This window comes from Malus sylvestris, chromosome 2 (genome assembly GCF_916048215.2).
Source record: "Malus sylvestris chromosome 2, drMalSylv7.2, whole genome shotgun sequence".
Lineage (NCBI taxonomy): Eukaryota > Viridiplantae > Streptophyta > Magnoliopsida > Rosales > Rosaceae > Malus > Malus sylvestris.
The window spans coordinates 31,460,321-31,481,478 of record NC_062261.1 but is presented as its reverse complement, the minus strand read 5'-3'; the positions used below and the strand labels follow the sequence as shown (position 1 = coordinate 31,481,478).

The 21,158-nt window shown below is 37.7% G+C and overlaps 2 protein-coding genes and 1 long non-coding RNA gene across 11 annotated transcripts; 2 read left to right on the top strand and 1 right to left on the bottom strand.

Moving 5' to 3' along the window:
* Window positions 1–1,517: 1,517 nt before the first annotated feature.
* Window positions 1,518–15,491, top strand: LOC126582448 (uncharacterized). Its single transcript, XR_007609533.1, has 3 exons — window positions 1,518–1,559; window positions 1,755–1,894; window positions 15,343–15,491. It is a non-coding gene; the product is annotated as an uncharacterized LOC126582448 (long non-coding RNA).
* LOC126582160 (uncharacterized) lies at window positions 1,697–20,824 on the bottom strand. 8 transcript variants are annotated; one of them, XM_050246220.1, is made up of 12 exons: window positions 20,660–20,824; window positions 19,801–20,048; window positions 18,902–19,106; window positions 18,529–18,619; window positions 18,251–18,396; window positions 17,696–17,939; window positions 16,525–16,629; window positions 16,203–16,385; window positions 15,784–15,994; window positions 15,014–15,506; window positions 14,680–14,747; window positions 10,275–10,614 (listed from the first exon to the last, which is right to left on the bottom strand). In XM_050246220.1, exons 2-12 carry the CDS (start codon window positions 20,024–20,026, stop codon window positions 10,604–10,606), a joined length of 1,983 nt encoding a protein of 660 aa, XP_050102177.1. In that variant the 5' UTR covers window positions 20,027–20,048; window positions 20,660–20,824; the 3' UTR covers window positions 10,275–10,603. The 8 variants fall into 8 exon arrangements, 7 of the variants coding, with proteins under 7 accessions (XP_050102182.1, XP_050102177.1, XP_050102168.1 ...); XM_050246211.1 differs by having other exon boundaries at window positions 20,575–20,821; XM_050246175.1 differs by lacking the exon at window positions 20,660–20,824 and having other exon boundaries at window positions 10,275–10,513; window positions 10,602–10,614; window positions 19,801–20,387.
* On the top strand, window positions 3,138–13,969 carry LOC126582085 (TMV resistance protein N-like). Of its 2 annotated transcripts, XR_007609265.1 has the most exons (5): window positions 3,138–4,042; window positions 4,700–5,813; window positions 6,202–6,510; window positions 6,611–9,789; window positions 13,846–13,969. XR_007609265.1 is itself a non-coding variant. In XM_050246084.1 (4 exons), exons 1-4 carry the CDS (start codon window positions 3,567–3,569, stop codon window positions 8,987–8,989), a joined length of 4,278 nt encoding a protein of 1,425 aa, XP_050102041.1. In that variant the 5' UTR covers window positions 3,138–3,566; the 3' UTR covers window positions 8,990–10,130. The 2 variants fall into 2 exon arrangements, 1 of the variants encoding a protein (XP_050102041.1); XM_050246084.1 differs by lacking the exon at window positions 13,846–13,969 and having other exon boundaries at window positions 6,611–10,130.
* Window positions 20,825–21,158: the final 334 nt, after the last annotated feature.

The following is a 21,158-nucleotide window of genomic DNA, read 5'->3' as shown; positions in this document are numbered from 1 at the left end:
CAACGCCTTGGGTGCAGGTATGTGTTTTTTTTTATTATTTATTTCTGTCGTGTGAAAGTCAATTGTGTTTTTGTTGCTGCAGTCGGGTTGTACTTACTCTTGATCTACCGCCAGCATTGTTCTCCTTTATTGGGAGACTGATTTACTCTTTAAAATTGGTTACATTCTCTTATAGTTGCCCTTTTTGTTGGTTCTGAAAAAACAAAGTGACATGTGGATTTCTTTCTTTCTATATCATGCTTATGTTGAAAGGTTATACCTGCCAAAACCACGTGTTGAAATGTTGGATTGGTAAACGCTTTTTGTTCTGTTTTTAGGACTTCATTAATCGTTTAGTAGCGGAGCTGACGATGTGAGAGCAGAAGGGGAGCAAGCATCTGAGGTAATTTTTTATGTTGAATTAAGTGGTTCTGAATTCAGTCAAACATTTGTGTGCAAGTTTGGTTTCTATATCTATCGCGATTCATATTTGTAGTGATATTATTACATCAATCCTAAAATGTATTGTGTCAAGAGCCAATAAAAGAATGTAATGTGCAAGTGCGTTTGATTATTCAAATGCAAAATTTTAAATTTTTAGAATGAGAGTTGCAATTAAAATTAATGGAGTGCTGAGCAGAAGTTTAATTAATTCAGTTTTGATAAATGATTGAAGGTTTCTCTATGATTCTATTGCTGTTTTGATAACTATAAGTTTAGACAACGAAAGAGATAGAACGAAAATGAAAGCTTAGAATATGGTGAATAATATGTTGGTACGTGTGTGTGTGTGTTCTCTTCGGGAGAATCAGTTGCTGTTTTGATAAATTGTAAAATTTATTTTGCTTGATCTGAATGCACGTCCGATTGCTTGCCTTCCCATAGATGGGTTAGGTTGGACATCTAGAAGAATTTGTTTGCATAGGAACTTTTTTTTTTCTCTGTAATCTGTTTTGTTAAAGGTGATGATAAAGATTTATCAATATTGTTTGTTCGGAGTTAGGTGGAAATTTTAAGGGAGTAAATTGTGATCTTTTATGCAGCATTTGATAAAATTGGGAAATAAAATTGGGGAAATAATGTTAATGGTTTGTAGATGCTTAGGAGACTGTCTAATGCTGCTTAAATTTTATATATTAAGTTGCATAGAGTCGACATGACATGCACAACGATGGTCAGATTGCCACCTTTAGTTCGTGGTATTATCTTTAGCAGTTCTTTACAACACATTCAAATTGAGGATTTAGAAAATCTAATAATAAAACTGAAATATGTGTTCCATGCTTTTTTGTTTTCATTTTTGGTTAAAGGGTTGGAGCTTTGGATTGGGATTTACCTTTATTAACCTATAATTTTGTGCTCATGACACTATCTTGGGAGTCCTAACATGATTGTTCTTCTATTTCATAGATTCGAAATGTGTTTAGTATCTCATTTAATTGGTTTACCTTTGCTCATTTAACTCAAATGTAATACCATTTGGTCCTCCAATTTCTCTGAATTGCTAACGGATTTACTTTCTTTGGAAATTTCAGGCACTCTGGTTGTGGGAGGAAGAAGCCGGTTCCTTACTATTTTAGGTATACGATTATGTGCCCTGATTGCATGTTCAAAGTCTAATTAGTTATGTAATTTTTTTATTTATCTTTGCAAAGCTTTTGTACTTGGATTTTTAATATGTGATTGGTTTGTGAAAAATAAACGAGAAGACTAATTATGGGGACATTCTTATTCAACTTAAATGTGTTTTATTCATTCGATTACGCCTGTAACAGTTGGTTCCCGCAGCAACACGTGGGCGTAATTTCGAGTATGGTTCTATTACAATAGGTCTGCCAGTTATTAAGATAACAATGCACATGACACTTTCACACACATTGCTGATGACACTTGGGCCAGGTTCCGCCATCGTAAGGTTTGGGCTGTCTTTCGCAGTCTCAGCATAAGGGTACTCGCCAACCACAACAATGGCATATGCAAAGTTGTTGGACTTTACAAAATTACCATCAGGATTCTCACCGTAGATAACTTCTGTGCTTGAGTCAACTGTTGATTTTATAGCACCAAGGATCGTAGTCCCTAATCATAAAAAGGAAGTTTTATGAAAAATACATTCCAATGATAGAGAAATCATGCAATCCCATCGCGCGACGGAATGACATTCTCTATATGTAACTGTTAACTTGATATCTTCTTTATATTTCTTTTCTATACTTTGAGCTTTTTGACTATATGGCAATGTTAGTTGTGACTAGAAACTCTCTGAACTTTTCGAGTATTTTGATAAATATGCTAGTTGTGAAGATAAATATTTTTTTTTTGTGCATGCGTGAAAATCATGGGGTAATAGTGCTCACCGATCATCCCATTATCATATTAAAGTTAAAAAAAAGGAAATTTACAAATGAGGGAAACATAATTTACAAATGAGGGAAACATAAAAGCAAAACTTGTTGAGGAAATAACATAGCAAGACAGCAGGGGAACCTAAAAGCCACCCCATGTAACAAAGTAAAACAAATAGTAAAAATAAAATCATCTGATATACAGTAGAAGCAGAAAGATCATGACATAAGCATAAGCTACACATATAAAGGAGCTTAGGACCACCAATAATATGCACCATGATTTGTGAAAATATTTCATTAAATTGAAGAAACCATCAATTCAAAGGTATTGATAAAAATACCCTTAATTTAATCAAGATTTTTCACATAATGACTAAAATGATTGATGGTGGATAATCTTAATGACCATTTTTATCAATTTTAAAAGTAAGTAGTTATGCCAAGCTTAGAGACCATTTTAAATAAAAATTAAAAGGCACAATAAAATATGAATGTTACTTTCTTTCATTTGTATTTGTTAGACTAACTCAAATAATTGGATTATAACTTAAATTTTTGTTTTTAAACTCTCTCGATTTGCTCCAACCCTTGGACCAAAAATCAATTTTTGGTCAAAACTAATTTTTGGGATAAATTTAACACAAGAAACCAGTTGGATTAAAATTTTTGGAAAATGATCCTTGCCGAATCTTTTTTTTTTTTTGAGATTCCGTGATCGTGATCGTTCATCATACATTATGCTATCAGTTTTTATTAGATATTATTTATATTTAATTTTATATTTTAAAATAATTTCTAACGGTACGATATACGATGAACTATCCGAATCTCTAGAATCCCTAACAAAACAATCCTTGCGGATCCTTTTCCTATACTCACCCGCTCCGCGTGTGGACGCGCTGAGAAAGAGAGAAAGCTGCGCACTTTGACGCTCCAAAAGGAAGGCAACGCGCCAAAAAAGCAAGGGAAAAGGAGCATGCTGAAGGGACTGGGGCCCAGCCTGATGGGGTTGTCGGCCAACATGTGCAATCCCACTTGCTTTATTCAATCGGACGGCGTAGATTAGCGGACTTTATTTAGCCAAAGCGACCCTTTTCCTGGCAACTACCAAGCGCCTCCCTTGAAGATGCATCTCATTTTTCTAGGGAGAACCAATGAAGGGGGTCGTTGACCTGCAATCTTGAGTTTGTTAAGGGGCTACGCCAGACTCACATTAGGCTGTCGATCTTGTGCTTGTTGATGGCTTCTTCTTCATCTGTTCCTGATTGGAAATATGAAGTCTTCTTGAATTTTCGAGGTGAAGACACTCGCAGGACCTTCATCTGCCATCTCTACAAAGCTCTAGTTCAGAAACCAATCACCACCTTCATCGACGCTGAAGAGCTCAGAAAAGGCAACGGCCTTTCGCAGCTACTGACAGCTATAAGCGACTCGAGGCTTTCAGTTGTAGTTTTTTCTCAAAACTACGCTTCTTCCACATGGTGCTTGAAAGAACTCGTCCAAATCCTGCAATGCATGGATCATCAGAAGCAGATTGTGATTCCCATTTTCTACCAAGTAGACCCATCTCATGTTCGTAAAATCGAGGGAAGTTTTGAGGAAGCTTTTTCTGAACATGAACGTGATCCTAACGCCGACATGGAAGAAGTGCAGCGGTGGAGGTCTGCTCTACAAAGAGCCCCCAATTTATGTGGCTGGGATTCACAAAATTACCAGTAACTCATTCCTTCATAATCTTATTAACTTACTAGTTTACAAGTTAAGCTGATTTCCTGTTTTGGTCTTTTTAGTTTTGAAGAAAATTCTTATTTCGTTTATAGTCGCTAATTTTGTGTGGTTAGAATTAATGTTAATACAACTAGAACCAAGACTTCCTTCCCAACCCTCTACAGGAACACTCACCAACTCTCTGCAAAACTTTCCACCACCACACCTGGATATTTGCTATCAGAAGGGAAGAGGAAACTAATTTAAAAAATTAGGGGCCTTTGATATTGATCTTGCGGTGAAGAATTCACTTGTTTTTATTTACTTTTTCGCATGGGACGACGTCGTTTGTACAAAACCTTTCAATTTTGGAAACAGAGAGGAGGCATCATGTACAAAAGACGTCGTCCAACATTAAATTAATTCTTCAAACCGCAAGACCAATATATATGGCCACGATTAAAGGGATGTAAAACATCTGGAGAGGATATAGATGACTAGTTCTCTTATATGTTGATTGAACTTAGAAGAGTGCATTGAGTAAATGAAAGAAGAATAAATTGAGAATTATTGGGTCGTTACTTTGTGTTTTCAATGACAGTGTGATGAGTGTTATATAACTAGCAATCTCAGGACTTGACAATACTGTTTTTCAAATTTGGCAGGGATGATGCCAAGCTTATTGACTTGATTGTAGATGATATTTTTAAGAAATTGACCAACATTTCATCAAGTGAAAAGAATGGCTTGGTTGGCTTGGTTGGAATGGATTCCCGCTTACAGAAAATGGATTCACTATTATGTCCCGAGGTCGGAAACGTTCGCTATGTTGGAATTTGGGGTATGGGCGGTATAGGCAAAACCACCATCGCTAGAGCTATGTATGACAAAATCAATCATCACTTCGAAGGTCGTTGCTTTCTTGAAAATGTCAAGGGACGTTTTCCGTCAACTGATGCAGGTGAAGCACCACTAGATATGCAGGCAGAAATTCTATCTAGTATCACAAATATGAAGGTGGGGAGTTCAGAGATTTTGAGAAATGGTTTTCAGAGGATGATTGAAAGAGTTGGTAAGAAAAAAGTTATACTTGTTCTTGATAATGTGGAGAGTTCATCCCAAATTGAAGCTTTAATTGGAAAGCAACCTACCTTTGGTGGAGGAAGTCGGATCATTATAACAACTAGAGATAAACAGTCACTAAGTAGACTTGGTGATCAGATATATGAGCCCGAGTTGTTAAATGATGATGATGCTCTCGAGCTGTTTGTGCAGTATGCTTTCAGTACAAAGGAACCCATAGAAGAATACATTGATCTGTCAGGCCATTTCATAAAATATGCTCAAGGCTTGCCCTTAGCACTTAAAGTCTTGGGAGCATTTCTTGATAACAAAAGTGTATTTGTGTGGAAAGATGAGTTAAAGAAAATAGCGATAAACCCGCACCTGGGAATCCAAAAAGTCCTTAGAACAAGCTTTGATGGACTAGATGGATTGCAGAAGGAAATATTTCTTGATATTGCATGTTTCTTTAAACAAACGAAGAAAGACTTTGCGACAAGGATTATGGAGGGTTGTGACTTCCATCCCCATACCGGATTAGACGTTCTAGTTGGTAGAGCTCTTGTCACTATCTCATCTGATGGTGTACTCGAGATGCATGATTTACTAGAGGAAATGGGTCGCGAAATCGTACGCCAGGAATATATAAAAGAGCCTGGGAGGCGCAGTAGGTTGTGGAGCTATGAAGATGTTCATCATGTGTTAACTCAAAAAACGGTGAGAAATACACTCCCCTCCCCTCCATTAATGTAATTGCTTCGAATCTTCTCTCTCCCATTAATATTTATAAAAAAAAGGTCGTACCCAGTGCACAAGGCTCCTGCTTTACGCAGGGTCTAGGAGAGGTGAATGTCGGCTAGCCTTACCCCCATTTATGGAGAGGCTGCTCCCAGGTCTCGAACCCGAGACCTACCGCTTATGGGCGAAGGCACTTGCCATCGCACCAAGTGCGACCTCTTCTCCCATTAATATTAATAAATTTAAATAATAATAATAATAAGTATAATGCTTCGACTTTGACGAAAACCTAATTCATGAGAATCATGTGCATTATGCGTTATAATCTTACGTTTGTACTCATTAATGTGAAATTTTGGTAATCCAGGCTACGGAAGCGGTTGAAAGCATAATTGTGCATTGGCCAAACTCAAACAATGTGGTGGAATTAGATACCGCCTTTGTTCAAATGCCAAAACTAAGACTACTCAGAGTCCATACCCACAATATACAACCACTGAGGACACCAGATACTCAATGGAAATACAAGGATCTAAAGTTTCTCTCGGAAAAATTAAGTTATCTGTTCTGGCACAAATGTCCCCTAAAGTCTTTATCGTTCAATTTTAACCCAGAGAATCTTGTTGACATTGACATGCAATATAGTTGGGTTGAACACCTCTGGAAAGGAACTAAGGTACGTTCATCATTTACCTGTATACTGCTTTTTAAATGGTTTAGTTTTTAAATGCCTTATTATGTATTTAACACATATTTTCCTTGATGTATATTGACAGCCTCTTGGAAAGTTGAAAATTATCAATTTAAAAGGCTCTCATCGTCTTAAGGAAACACCTAACTTCACTCGTGCAAAGAATCTTGAGAAGCTAATTCTTGGTGGATGCACAAGTTTATATGAGGTTCACCCATCCATTTCTGCCCTTGAAAAACTTGTCCTCTTGGATCTAAGTTGGTGCAGCAAACTCAAGACCTTTTCAAGCAACATTTTTATGAAATCTCTTGAAACCCTTGATCTCTCTTTTTGTTCAATACTTGAGAAGTTTCCAGAGATTTCAAAAGTTATGGAGAAGCTTTCAAAGCTTTATTTGCAAGGGACTGCAATAAAAGAACTGCCTCGATCAATTAACAATCTTACAGGGCTTGTTACTTTGAATCTTGAATATTGCAGAGAACTTGAGATTCTTCCAAACAGCATTGTTCAACTCAAGTCCCTGCAATTTCTTAATCTTTCTGGTTGTTCAAAGCTTAAGGCCTTTCCAGAAAATGGCGGAAATATGGAAGGATTAAGAGAGCTACGCTTGGATGAGACATCTGTTGAAGACCTTTGCCCATCAATTTATTCTCTTGAAAACCTTGAGAGTATGAGTCTAAAGCAGTGCAAGAAATTTCATAGCCTTCCAAGCAGCATTCACATGAGATCTCTTCAAACCCTTAATCTTTCTGGCTGCTCAAATCTGGATAAGTTTTTAGAAATTCCTAAAGTTATGAACCTATTAGAGCTTAATTTAGATGAGACTGCAATTTCAGAACTGCCCTTGTCCATAAAAAATTTTACAGGACTCGTTACCCTGAGCCTGAAGGATTGCAGAAGATTAAAGATTTTTCCAGGCAGCATTCATATGAGATCTCTTCAAGTCCTGAATGTTTCTGGCTGCTCAAGTCTGAAGAATTTTCCGGAGTTTCTAAAAGGTACGGAGAACCTAACAGAGCTTCATTTAGATTGGACTATATTTACAGAGCTTCATTATAAGAGAGCCTCTTTCGGCCAACAATTTATGTGTTCAGGGATTGCAATTGAAGAATTGCCATCCATAATTTATAGTCTTAAGGGACTTGCTACCTTGACGCTACGGTATAGCGAAAACTTTAAGAGTCTTACAAGCAGCATTTGTCAACTCCAGTCCCTAAATTATCTCTCTCTTTCTGGTTGTACAAAGTTTAAGGTGTTTCCAGACATATTAGAAAATATGGAAAGATTAGCCAGCCTTGATTTGGATAGCACATCTATCAGAGAGCTTCCTGCATCAATTCAACGGCTTCAGGGGCTAGTGTCGTTAAATCTGAATAACTGCAAAAGCCTTGTCTATCTTCCGGACAGTATCTGCAATTTGTTACGTCTCGAATGGCTCACTCTCCATGGGTGCTCAAAACTTTCGAAGTTGCCTGAAGATTTATGGTATTTGAAGCGCCTTGACATAAAGGGAACTGGTATACATGGTTACCGCCCAGAACAGCGATTCATCACTTTGGGGGATTTGGCTCAGTTTCGAAGCACTGCACCTATGATTAAAGCCATGGTCCCAAACATTGAGCAAAATGAGGCGGTGGCTGATGTTGAATCTCGCCTTCCCTGGATGGTGGCTGATGTTGATGTGGAAGAGAGGCAGGATATTGTGAAGTCAAGCTATGTGGAAGAGATGCAGCGACAGCAGCGACGACGTTTGGAAGTTTTGGAAGAGCGACGGCAGCGACGACGTTTGGAAGTGGAAGTTTTGGAAGAGCGACGGCAGCGTTTGGAACTGGAATTGGAAGGGCGACGGCAGCGTTTGGAATTGGAAGAGCAGCGTTTGGAATTGGAAGAGCGACGGCAGCGTTTGGAACTGGAATTGGAAGAGCGTTTGGAACTGGAAGAGCGACGGCAGCGTTTGGAATTGGAAGAGCAGCGTTTGGAACTGGATTTGGAATTGGAAGAGCAGCGTTTGGAATTGGAAGAGCGACGGCAGCGTTTGGAACTGGAATTGGAAGAGCAGCGTTTGGAACTGGAAGAGCGACGGCAGCGTTTGGAATTGGAAGAGCAGCGTTTGGAACTGGAAGAGCGACGGCAGCGTTTGGAACTGGAATTGGAAGAGCGTTTGGAACTGGAAGAGCGACGGGAAGAGCAACGGCAGCGTTTGGAACTGGAACTGGAATTGGAAGAGCGTTTGGAACTGGAAGAGCGACGGGAAGAGCAACGGCAGCGTTTGGAACTGGAACTGGAATTGGAAGAGCGTTTGCAACTGGAAGAGCGACGGCAGCGTTTGGAACTGGAACTGGAATTGGAATTGGAAGAGCGTTTGCAACTGGAAGAGCGACGGCAGCGTTTGGAACTGGAACTGGAATTGGAAGAGTGTTTGGAACTGGAAGAGCGCTCCAAACTGGAACTGGAAGAGCGATGACAGCGGCACTTGCGACGGCAGCGTTTGAAAGTTTTGGAAGAGCGACACAGATTCAGCGACATTACTTTACCCTAAAAAACCTGGGTAATTGTTTTAAAAGGGTAATCCTATTTAAACTCATTTGTTTTCATTTCCCCCACCGATGTGGGACTGCTAACAAATTTCTCATCACATTTTGACTAATCCTGAGGAGTCAAGCTGTTTGTAAGAGATGAGGCAGCGACGTTTGGAGTTCCTTGAGGTAGAGGGAACTGTAGCATCTCTCTCTTTATAAACGATAATTTCTCAGCACTTTGGGGTATTTGGATCAGTGTCAGAGCACTGCACCTTTGAGTGATATGGTGGACTCAAGCTACGAGGAAAAGGAGGCGGTGGCTGTTTAAGGCAATTTTGAGTGATCTCAAGCAGTCAAGACACGAGGAAGAGAAGAAGGAGAAGGCGGTGGCAGCCTCAAGGAGAGGTGGGAGGATATGGGGTTGTATCTGTGGGTCACGGGGTAATGGGGATTGAGGTATTTGGCGCATCATCACTAATATAGTAGTAAGACTAAGGGACCTGGGAGAGGGAAGAAATGGTGATTTTGTGTGGTAAGAGTTTGCGACTCTTCCGTGTTTTGAGTTGGTTTCTACTTCTGAGAGCTCTTTTATTTAGTTTTTTGCTTTTTCGGGTATTTCTTGCTTCACCTGCGGTTGGTACGTGGTCAGTATTTACTTATCCATATGTATTGTAAAGTTGTTTTTTCTTTCTCTTCAATCAGGTAATGTATTGTTAGTGATTAAGCCTTGAATTGGAAATGGATGGTTGAGATTAAACTAACTCATAAGCTAGGATTGTGCCAGCTGTCATAGTAGCTGACTTTGTTTTAGATATACTCGTGCAAGACACGTGAGTATGAGAAGCGTGTGATGCATGTGAAGTTTGTGACGGTTTCTTGTATTCTCTCTCAGCTTGCGTCTTCTTGTTCCGGGTCATGTGGCTGCAATGGGCGGTGATCTGGGCAATTGGAAGGGACTAAGGGGTGTGATACCCAAAAAGAAGTTGTGATTGTCAGCTCCTTGATGTTTCTAGTCAATTTTAGGGACTACAATGATTAATTTTCAACTTCAAAGACTAAAGTGACGAACAATTTCACTTTCAAGAACCCTTTTTGATAAAAATCCAAACTATCTCAGATATGCATTTTCCGTATCATTCATTGCTACGTAGTATTGAAGCAAAATTGCAAAAAATTGCTTAAAAAAAACAAATAATAATAGACCAATAGAAGGTGATCCTCCTAACATACTTTTCACTGAAGAATTTCAAAACAAAAATCAAGTTAATTGATTATTCAAATTTGCTACATGTAAATTGTAATCTATAAAATGGCTTGACAATGAATGCTTATAATTTGTTTGTTAACCAGAATTTGTGGCCGCCATAATCTAATCAACTCAAAGCTTTTCCCTTCCTTCTGCCATAAACTCTGTCCGTCAACAAATCCAATTGCAGTAGGAATCTACTATTACTAAAAGCTTCCTGAAATTTTTAGAGGAAAAAGGCAATGTGTAAGCAGAAACCTCCGCAATTAGGAAAAGCCGAGAACTCAATAATCCTAGACCCAAAACTATACCTCTAAACTATAAGCTGAGAATCAGAGCAACCATGACGATAAGTATGGATGGCCTTGCAACAACACCAGCTGAGGTCGACCTGCAAGCATCACGAAGCTGTAGTCAGTATCGATACAAATAACCAAGTTCTTCGGTTTATATTACACCGGAACACATGAATGCTTTAAAACATTATTTATGTTGGAGCAATTATGTTTTTATTTAAATATTTAAATATATTTATGTTTTGTTTTATTACCAACATTATATACATAACAGCCAAATTATTTTGGTCTTATTAATTAGATAAGGAGTTAACTCCTCTTAAATATGAAACGTGGGGTTCTTTTTCTATATAAAGAAGAAGATCAGGTTGTTAAACATATTCAAACAGTTTTGTCTTTTCCATTCTGAATTTGCTTTACGTTTTGACTATTATTTATGCTAATAAATATTCAAACGTTTTTGACTAATATTTATGCTAATAAATATTCAAACGTTTTGACTAATATATATGTTACTAACATGTAAAACAGCCCATATACATAGAGAAGCATTAGATGTACTTTATATATATTCAAAACGTTTTGCTCTTTTCAAGGGGATTACTTTATGTTTTGGTTTTTCCGTTTAATCTATCCAGTCATGTTTCACTTTAGCTTTCTATGTTTTTGTCTGTCTAATAACTCACCAGGTCCTTTGATTTTGAATTTTTTAACGTAAAGAATTTGACCGTGCGAGCCCTCATTAATCTCTCAAATTCTCAACGTCCTTTTCTCTCTAGTATATATATAGCAGTCCTTGGAATCAATGAAAGTATGAAAAAAATTATATATATATTTTTCTGATATTTGGCAGCAACATATTGAGAGGGTGTGAGTTCGAATATTCTTTCACTGTGCAAGGAAGAACTTTATCAGAAGAAGAAAGTTCTTGGCTGTTTTATCCTAGGGACGACGTGGTGTTTGTGAACTGCTTGCACACTTTGGGCAGAACCGCGAAACATCTTAAAGAGAGCGACTTAGTCCGCGACTCATCTCAAGAATCATTTACCACTCGAGGCTTCTATATTTTTCGGGTAACTTCGTTCCTTTCTATTTCAGTTTACAAAACATTATGTAGTAGTGATAGATTGAAACCTATAAGACACCACCGGTCCCAACTCCCTTGTAAATTTCATTTCTTTCTTTTTCCCATCAAGTTTTGTTATTTGAACAAGCGTGCAGGAAAACAGGATACCTGCTACGTGTTGAATATATCATTCCAGCTCAACAATAGTTAGTTAGACAGTTGAGAATGTGGCTGTGTTGTTATAACTGTTATCAAATTAGTTAGTTAAATAACTTAGGCTGCAAGCTAGTCATGATGGCTATATAAACTGTATTCTCATAGTTGTAAAGATTAATTCAGTATCAATGTAATCAATCACTCCCTCTCTCTCTGCATTTCTTCGATATATGCTCTTTCTGCATTTCTGTGTTTTTCTGCATTTCTGTTAATATGGTATCATCGCCAGTGATCGATTGCTGGTGACCGTTCGTCTTTCCGCTGCAATGTTAATGGATTGCTGGTGACCGTTCGTCTTTCCGCTGCAATGTTAATGGATGCTCTGTTCTTGATTGTGATTTCCTACTTTGGTTGAAGTTTTTCTGTTCGAGTTCATGGGAAGTCAACTCGGTGCACTCCAAGTGTTTGATGAATTGTGTCAGCCAATTGCCAAGTGTTCGAGTTCATGGCTGTCGATCTTGTGCTTGTTGATGGCTTCTTCTTCTTCATCTGTTCCTGATTGGAAATATGATGTCTTCTTGAATTTTCGAGGCGAAGACACTCGCAGGACCTTCATCGGCCATCTCTACAAAGCTCTAGTTCAGAATTCAATCAACACCTTCGTTGATGCTGAAATTTTGACTGTTCCTGAGGAGTCAAGCTATGTGGAAGAGATGAGGCAGCAGGAAGAGATGAGGCAGCGACATTTGGAAGAGATGAGGCAGCGGAAAGAGATGAGGCAGCGAGGTCGACGTTTGGAAGAGACGAGGCAGCGACATTTGGAAGCAATGAGCCTACGTCGACGTATGGAAGCGATGAGGCAGCGACGTTTTTAGTTCCTTGAGTTAGGGCGTCTCCAATGGGGCTTTATCATCCATGAGGTTACCATGTTTCAAGCCTTAGCAAGAAATTTCATCCCCAATGAGCTGAAAAATGGAGCTAGATCTGCCATTGGGTAAGCAAGTTCCTTTCTTGGGTAGCATAAATAGTGGATCCCACAAAAAAAGTAGCAACTCATGTAAGCTAAATTCTATCACTTTCCCTCCACTTGCGAATACAGTTATACTCTCCTTTAATTATTTTTTTAATTATTTTTCTTTCTTATGTTTCTTGCAATTTGGCTAATTAATGATTGTTTTAAATTTCATAAGAATTAAATTTTCAAATTGATTTAATGTTTATGGGCATTGATGGTTGAAATTTTCAAATAATTTTTTTTTCAAAATTGTATGATACTAATTTACCAATTGGTGCTAGGTAAATTGTTGTGTTATACGTGAAAATCAAATTATTTTAGATAGCAAAGTGGGGGTTTGTTTCTTTCAACGGATGAATTTAAGATAAGAGAATCTAATCCAACGAACGATTCATAAGTGATGAAATATAACTTTGTCACAATTTGAACTTTTTAGATTGAAGGGTTCATAAAAAATAAAAAATTTAAGATAACATGTCCAAAAATCAACTTAAGAAAAGCTAACACACACAAAAAAAAAATCATCGCTTAATTAAATTACTACATAAATAAATAAATATAGTCTCATATAGAGCCCGAAAGATATAGCCCCTCATTGGGAGAGATTCTTTTATAAAGCCTCCAAAATTCCTCGGATCTTTAAAATGGGCTCTATCCACCATTTTTACAGCCCTATATGAGCCCCTCACTGGGGATGCTCTTAGAGAGCACGCGAGAGGGAACTAGTATACATCAAGACAGCAATCATGGATCCGAAAACTGCAATTTTTTTCAGCACTTCGGGATATATTTGGATCAGTGTCTGAGCTCTTCTATTTAGATTTTTGTTTTTCGCGTAGTTCTTGGTTCACCTGCGGTTGGTACGTGGTCAGTATTTACTTATCCGTATGTATTGTAAAGATGTTTTTTCTTTCTCTTCGATCAAGTATGTATTTTTAGTGATTAAGCCTTGAAGCTGATTTCTTAAGAGTTCAAGTTCTGTACTTAGTCTTGTTCTTATTTGTTTGAATTGGAAATGGAAGGCTGAGATTAAACTAGCTCATAAGCTAGGATTGTGCCAGCTGTCATAGTAGCTGACTTTGTCTTAGATATACTCGTGCAAGACACGTGAGTATGAGAAGCATGTGATGCATGTGAAGTTTGTGACAGTTTCTTCTTGTATTCTCTCAGAGCTTGCGTCCTCTTGTTCCGGTTCATGGGGCTGCAATGGGCGGTGATCTGGGCAATTAGAGGGGACTAAGGGGTGTGAGACCCAAAAAAAAGTTGTGATGGTCAGCTCCTTGATGTTTCTAGTAAATTTTAGGGATGATGTTGATTAATTTTTAACTTCAAAGACTAAATTGACGAACAACGTCACTTTCAATGACCATTTGTGATAAAATCCATACTATCTCATACATACATTTTCCGTATCATTTACTACGAAGTATTGAAGCAAAATTGCAAAAGATTGCTTAAAAAAAAATAATAGACCAATAGAAGGGCCCATTGATGATGACCCTCCTAACAATTTTTTTTTTTCACTCAAGAATTTCAAAACAAAAATCAACTTAATTTATTATCCAAATTTGCTGCATGTAAATTGTAATCGTTAAAATGGCTCGACAATGAATGCTTATAATTTGTTTGTTAACCAGAATGTGTGGCAGCCATAATCTAATCAACTCAAAGCTTTTCCCTTCCTTCTGCCATAAACTGTGTCAGTCAACAAATCCAATTGCTGTAGGAATCTACCATTAGTAAAAGCTTCCTGAAATTTTTAGAGGAAAAGGGCAATGAGCAAGCAGAAACCTACGCGATTAGGAAAAGCCGAGAACCCAATAATCCTTGACCCAAAACTATACCTCTGAACTATAAGCTAAGAATCAGAGCAACCAGGACGATAAGTATGCATGGCCTTGCAACAACACCAGCTGAGGTCGACCTGCAGGCATCACGAAGCTGTAATCAGTATCGATACAAGTAACCGAGTTCTTCGTTTGATATTACACCGCAACATATGAATGCTTTAAAACAATATGTAGTAATGATAGATTGAAACCTAGAAGCCACCACCGGTCCCAACTCCCTTGTAAATTTCATTTCTTTCTCTTTCCCATCAAGTTTTATTATATGAACAAGCGTCCAGTAAAACGGGATACCTGCTACAAAGCTGGTCCTATATAGAGATATACATGTATGAAGAGTTACCTTGTTACAAGCTCCTTTACTGACTCAGTTTCCAGTCCGAACCCAAACGGGAAAAGTGGATCATAGTGTGAATCACCAACATTCATTGGGAGTTGATCGACAGTTCTGAACCATGTTCTTGGAAGCTTTCCACTGAATCCATGATCCCCAAAAAGGACATCAGTAATGCCTTGGCCTTCAGAGCCTGGCAACCATGCTGCCACCAGAGCATCAATCGAGGAAATATATGGTTCGATTACAATAGGTCTGCCAGTTATTAAGACAACAATGCACTTGACACTTTCACACACATTGCTGATGACACTTGGGCCAGGTTCCGCCATCATTAGGTTTGGGCTGTCTCCCGCAGTCTCAGCATAAGGATGCTCGCCAACCACAACAATGGCATATGCAAAGTTGTTGGACTTCACAAAATTACCATCAGGATTCTCACTGTAGATAACTTCTGTGCTTGAGTCGACTGCTGATTTTATAGCACCAAGGATCGTAGTCCCTAATCATGAAAAGGAAGTTTTATGAAAAATACAGCCAAGATTAGATACATTTATGTACGAACATCCTATACGCACGGGTCTATATTTCCATACATTCTAATAACTGTGAAGACGATTTTCTTGTTACACCTAACCAGCACCTGTGTAATCTTCGTATTAAGTGCATAATGTTCTATGTTGTGAATATTCAATTCTCTCATTTTATTGTAGAGCACAATAGTAGTGCGTATAGACAGAATATTATGTATTTGATATAGCGATGAAGGCAGACTATACCGGATGTATATTTGTTGCCACTGAATCCTTGCCATGCAATTGTCCATCCACCACATTGGTAGCCCAGATTATCAGCATGACTGCCGGCAACTAGAATTTTAGACACCTTCTTGGGAAGAGGTATGACTGGATCTGTAATGTTCCCGTTTTTACCATTCTTCAAAAGCACGACGGATTTTCTGACAGCCTCCCTTGCCAAATCTCTATGATCCTGGTAATGTTAAATTAAAATACAAAAATGATTGATTCATGTCAGTAAATCAATAAATACAAAACTTACTAAGTAGTCTTTTGGCCATTGAATGTAACACCAATTTCAAGGGAATGTCCATTCTAATTTTATCGAACTATATACATCATTCAAATGACCAATAGGAGGGTTGCAAATCCTGATATTTGATTATCTCGGATAGACTGACCTGGCTTCCAAGCTCATTGACTAGGCTGAAATCAGCCAACGGGTTCTCAAAAAGACCCATGGTGAACTTGACAAGCAGAATCCTTCCCGCAGCATCATCAATACGATCCATTGGGACAACGTTATTCTTGACCAGGTTAATGAGATCATTAATGAATTCTTTATAGTTGATAGGGACCATGACCTTCAAAACACAAGAGAACCATCTTCAGAGTTTTATAATTTTGAACCAGAAAAAAAAGAGAGTTTTATATAGTGTTGAAAAGACGCTATTATCTTCTTTCATTTCTGCAAGAGGTTTTTATATAAAATAAGCCACGAACCATGTCAATTCCAGCTAGAACTGAATCTTGGACAGAGTATGTGTAGTTTGAATGTGGCGGTGAGGTAATCCTGTCAATACCCTCCCAGTCTGATATAACAAAACCCTGAATGTTCGACCAAAAACACCATGTGCTGTTAGCATGAAACAGTGCAGAACACAGGTAAAAGGTACAATAGTCACCAAAATGAAGCACCTATTGTGAGACCGAAAACAACCAGAACTTGAGATCAGTAATATTACTGAGTTATCAACTTATCACAAGTACCTTAATTTCATATTGAATCTGAAATTTCAACTCATTAACACAGATGAAGCTTAAAGACGCTAAAAAGTGGGAACTGATGCAAAACAGGATAAATCATATAACTGATGCAGTACTGATGAATGCTAGGCACTTCAATTGTATCAAGAGAAATGCGCAAGAACTGCATCAGAAGTTTGTTTGAATGGATTATGATGGCTACAAAGACAATGATCTGTAATGGCAACATTATGGGCAGTCAATAAACCACAACACAACAACGAAGCCTTATCCCACTAAGTGGGATTGGCTGTATGAAATGAAGATGACGTTAGAGGAGAAATACGAGAAAGTATGTAAATGCAGCGAACCCATCTATAGACACTAAAAGTGGAAACATGGGAAAGTGAAGAATCATGCTAATCACTAAGCAATGTCCAAGAAAACCTGACCACATTAATGTGTAATGTGGAAGTAATTTGGATTTGATTAGATAATATTGGAGGTATTAAAACCCAACATGTGGGAAATACACAATGTTGAGAAAGGCAATGAAAACAGATAAGGCTGACAGCATTTGAAGAATAAGGAGAGATTGAGGGAAAGAACAGTTATAAAGCAGTCAACTAGTCACGATTAAGAGCATATATCTTGAAAATCTGTAATTTAAGCTATGGGATGTCAAGGAAGAGAACCACACAAATAAAGGTACTGATAATTGCAATATGCAAACGTTTTGGTGCCAGAAATCTTTCTTTGAATTCATGGTAAGATTTTAACACTGGGCATGCTAGTTTCGTGCTTACATCAAATCTCGGTACATAGATGAGACATGATTCCACTTTATATCTTTCTGTGCATGTGATTGTTGATAACTCCAGAAAACCGCAACAGCTTGCATTTTAAATAAAAGTGAATAAAATTGTACCTTAAATTGAAGGGTGCCCTTGAGGTAGTCCGTAATTAGATCACGGTTTGCATGCATCTTTTTCCCATTCCAACTGGAGTAGGAAATCATCACGGTTGAGACACCCTTGATGATGGCGTCAGAATAGGCAGGCATGTGGATGCTAAGCAATTCCTGTTGGTCAACCACAGTGTTGTACTCATTAATGCCCTTGCTTGTGCCACCATCACCAACGAAGTGCTTTGCACAAGCTGCAACCTTTTTACTAAAATATAATAAACAAAAATATATCTGGAATCACTGAAAGCTTGAGTATTTTAACAGAAGTAAAGGAAATAAAAGATAAAAAGAACCACTAAATTCATTTGATTTATTAATTGAATCCATAACTAGAGAAACACTACGCATGTTATCCAAATTATATTTGTTAAAGTCACAAAATCAAGTAAATTAAGATCATGAACAATAGTTACAATACTAAGGATTGTATCTTTTAAATCAAAAGAAGGAAAAATGAAAATGGAATGAACAGAGAAAAATAAAAAAGAAAAGATAGAATTTTCATAAAATTCGTACTTTCCCCCAACATATGGCACTCCTTTCTGAGAATTTGCAGGGATATCTCCCTGTAAACCTGGAATAATCTCTGTCATTTCTTGCACAATTGTGTGATCTTCGCTGTAACTTTCATAACACCGGCCCCATCTTGGATCTCTGCATACCTATATAGGATGTTCCAGGCAATGCACAGAAGTCATCAGATGGAAAAAATATGAATGCACTCAAAAGACATTGTTATCCATGTAAAAGAAGAAAATGCTGAACGCATAATCCTTTTGCAATGTATTATTTACCGCAATGCAAGGAGCAAATACATAAGGAATCCCCGTAGCTCGGGCTTCAAGAGCAGTTGCAGAACCAATTCTTCGTACCAGTTCAGGGTCCCTGTGTACTGGAAATATTTAATAGAAAGAAGACACATTCAATGAACTATAAAACGGAAAACATCTAAAAGGATTAATGCATGGTTACTTATTTTAATACTTGCTGAAGTATAATACAGATTTACTTGTAAGGATATGGCCCTAATGGGACCTTGTTGTAGTTATACAGTTACAGAGTGCTGCCCTTAAATGCCAGTGATAGATCTCATCCCTTGTGTAAAAATAGAGCAATGCCTTATCATGTTTTGAAGTGAAGCAAATAGAATCTGAAACTTTTACTTGCCTGGTAGCTCCAAGCCCAACATTATGTGGAAATATTGTAGCATTGTAGACATTATTATGTCCATGAACAGCATCAATGCCATAGATCATAGGAATGCCCAAACGACTAGATAGAGCTCCCTTCTGAAATCCATTAATCATGTTAACCCAGTCTTCAGCACTAGCTTCTGGAAGTGGTGTACTGCCACCACCGCTCAATACACTACCTGCACAAATCAGAACACATCCTCACTCCGTTGTCATATCATCTGTGTGTTCAATATTTTTCTCTTTACCGAAAGTCTTACTCCCTCCAAGGCGAAAAAGAATGGGGGAAAAGGAGAACAATCTGAAGGCTTGTTAATTGAATAAAGAAGAACCAATATCATAACAGGATATGTTCTTGCTGCCTCCAGAGTCAAAGTGATACTTCCTGTTTAGTTTCTACAAAGATAGAAATGCAACAAAAAGAAGTAATGCATGGTTTTTGGTGACACCAAGGCAGGATTCTAGACATATGTTTAGGGAAAATTGCACAGTAAGTACAAAATCCTAGTATTGACATCTCAAACACCCTATGCACAGACATTATCACTGCAAAATAACCCCAATTGCAGGGTTTTTTTAGCAACTGCACCCATTCGTTTTGCTACTTCAACCATTTTACCCGTATATATAAATTAAATCACTAGAGAACGCCCCAACTCGTGCGTAAACTCCTTTCTTAATAAGATAAAATCAACAAGAAAGATATACAAGAATTGTGTTGTGCCATCATAAAAAGTCAATTAACGGCCTGATTTGAAGATATAACAGGAATGAAATGCGGACAGTATGAGACAGACACTAGAAATCAAACAATTTATGTTGGTGTACATCAAACACAGTTAAGGGTTGTATTGAAATAGATACATTGCATACCTATGAAGTAAGTTTTCATAGTATCAATAGAGGCAACACTCCTATCAATCTGCACCATCTGACCAATCTTCTCTTCAAGAGTCATCCTGCTAAGAAGGTCCCCAACTCGAGCAGCCGCTGGTTGGGTTGGATCTTTGTACATGATGTAATCAGCCTTGACCGTAGCCAAACCCATCCACCACCAAACCAAAAACAAACCCACCACTGGTAACGAAACCCAAGCCATTGTAAATGGGTCCTTTTTCACTCTGGTAAACCAAACACGAAAGACCCGAATTACACAATGCCCATCATTTGTTCTAACCATCTGTTTGGTGGCTGAGAAAATGCAAGAACAAGAAAAAAGTATACAGAGAGTTTTTGTTCAAAGTCATTGTCCTGGTTGCATAGGAAGATTATATTTTGAAAACCCATTAAATTATATATATTTTGTATAACAATAAGCCGAATGGCCCCCCAAAGCAATTATTTTCCAGATTTAAAATCCAAGTTGCAGATTTGCAATAGCGTATTATATATTCCCTTCTAGGATCATGTGAAACACTATCTAATCATGTGAACCAGCAAGATACAGCACCCACATAAATCCAATTATGTTCAACACAAAATAATAAATAAATAAATAAAAAATCACCATCCTTAAAGTTTCATAATATTCTCAGAAGCTAAAGCAGAAAAATAATAATCCAGCATCAAAAATTAATTATATATAGTAAACGAAGGAGAAGAAGAGCAGCATTGTGATGTAGAGAGAGAGAGAGAGAGAGATGTTACAGTTGAGTAGTGTTAATGCGACTGAGTCCAAGCTTGGATGAATGAATGAATGAAATGAAGCTGAAAATGCAATGATTTATTGTACCTTTTTTATTGGCAGGAAGCAAGTAGCAAGTAGAAACTAGAAGAAAAGGAGGAAGAATAAGGAGATTAGGTTATAAGTTACGCTTATTAATTACTAATTAGAATATAATTATCGGGAAAGAAAGAGGAAGGAAGGAAGAGTCTTGACTCTTTTGGAATTGAAAATGTGTTCTTTTATTTATTAATATAAAGGAAAGATAAGAAGGTGGCTTTTGATTTGGTTGGTTCGTGCAGTTGTCACTTTGCCTTTGCGATGGGAACGTATAGAGAATCTCCTTAACGTGCCTTTTCGTAAATCACTCATGCAAACCAACCAGATTTACTCACCCTTAAATCCGTCAATCTGAGTTTGACACATTTAACGTTATTACCATGCTAGTTTGAGTTTAGCATATTGATATCATATTCATGAATTGTATATATTTTTAACTCACGAATTCAATATATTGGTATCATACTCAAATTCGACACACTTAATATTCAAATTTTTCGACACATTA